At 46.7% G+C, this 1,564-nt stretch overlaps 1 protein-coding gene across 1 annotated transcript in view; it reads right to left on the bottom strand.

The window, feature by feature from the left end:
* LOC107114087 (coiled-coil domain-containing protein 42 homolog) overlaps positions 1–1,564 on the bottom strand; it is a 41,225-nt gene that overhangs the window by 24,477 nt on the left and 15,184 nt on the right. The window contains exon 3 of the mRNA XM_015415515.1: positions 1,148–1,225. Within this exon, the coding sequence (XP_015271001.1) occupies positions 1,148–1,225 (78 nt within the window). The remainder of the gene's footprint in view (positions 1–1,147; positions 1,226–1,564) is intronic.

Genomic DNA, 1,564 nt, shown 5'->3' with positions numbered 1-1,564 from the left:
GGAAGGGCCTTCTCAGTTGTGGCCCCTACCCTGTGGAATGCACTCTTAGATGACACCCAGTGCCCTGCCGGACTTGCTTAGTTTCCACAGGGCATACAAGGCTGAACTGTTTGGGTTGGCCTTTAGAGGATAATCCATACATGTGGGCTGTTTTTATTAGTGGTATGGTGGTAGCCACATATTTTAATCGTTTAATATTTCAATGCTAATATTTGTTATTCGTTTTTGTGTTGTTTTTATCTTATTTATATGGTTTTAATGTTGTGAGTTGCTGTGAGCCCCTTTGGGTGAGTGGCGACTAAAAAAATCTAATAAATAAGTAAGTTAAATAAAAACAAGGTTAGGTTAGGGTCTTGCAGAAGCCCATCCAGTGAGCTTCATGACAGAGCAGGGATCTGAACCTGGGTCTCCCAGACCATAGTCCGGCAGTCTAGCCACTACGTCACACTGGCTCTTACAATATATTTGCGTGCTAAGACCCAGGTCTGTATTCATTTGTCCCATATACACGCAGATGAAAGCCAAAGTCTTTCCTCTAACCTTACTTAATCCGTTTGAACATTAAGAATAACTGAAATGTACTAAGATAGATTCAGGTGGGGTAGCCCCCAATGCTCCCTCTAAGCTGTGGAGTCTCGTGAGCAAAAATTCCACTTTGTGAGCTACTGGCACTAAAGTTGTGAGTGAGTGATTTGGCTGTGGTATAAATTAGTGTGCTCTGAAGCCATCCTTCCTGAGCTAAAACAAAAATGTGTGAGTCAGAGGCTAAAAAAACCTGTGAGCTAGCTCACACTAACTCAGCTTAGAGGGAACACTGCTGGCCACATTGGTCTGAAGCAGCAGCTTGAGTCCAGTGGCACCTTCAGGAGCAACAAAGTTTAATTCAAGATAGAAGCTTTCACATGCAGGCACACAAAACCATATACCCAGAATTAAACTTTGTTGGTCTTAAAGGTGCCCCTGGACTCAAACTTTGAAATGTGCTAAAATCAACACTAAAACAGTGTTACAGCCAGTGACCACTTGGAATGTTGGTCCTACATTTTATACTATTTGCTTCATTTGCTGGGTAGATAGTTGTGTAGACAGTGACACAACAGGAGTCCCTCCCCACACCCTGCCTGGGTCACCTGCCCTTGAATTTAGCCCTGCCCACAAGGTAGAACAAATATAGCTAACCTCATGAATGACAGGGATGTAATGGACATCTTCATCCTCTTCTTCCCTGTAACATACAATGGCAGAATTATTATTATCACGCATAGAATAAATACCAGTTCCCAGCATTGTCACACTCCAGCATGACCAAGAAATGAAAGGCAAGAGGTGGCTTGGCTGTGGAGGCAGCTGCAGTCTCGACTAAGGTTGCCAGGTTGCCTTGTCACTCCGACGGGGGGGATTTGTGGGGTGTTCCGGAGGTGGGCAGAGATGCCCCCAGCCAGAGGTCATTTCGGGGGGGAACGCGGGGGAACACAGTTCGCCCGGGTGAGGTGCAGGGGGCGGGGCACATGACGAAGCCCCGCCCCCCGCTTCCGGCCACCCCGCTTCCAGCCCTCATTCAGCC

Source organism: Gekko japonicus, unplaced genomic scaffold (assembly GCF_001447785.1).
Source record: "Gekko japonicus isolate JY-2015 unplaced genomic scaffold, Gekko_japonicus_V1.1 scaffold1684, whole genome shotgun sequence".
In the NCBI taxonomy this organism is placed as follows: domain Eukaryota; kingdom Metazoa; phylum Chordata; class Lepidosauria; order Squamata; family Gekkonidae; genus Gekko; species Gekko japonicus.
The sequence above is the reverse complement of the archived record's forward strand: the minus strand, read 5'-3'. Positions and strand labels throughout refer to the sequence as shown.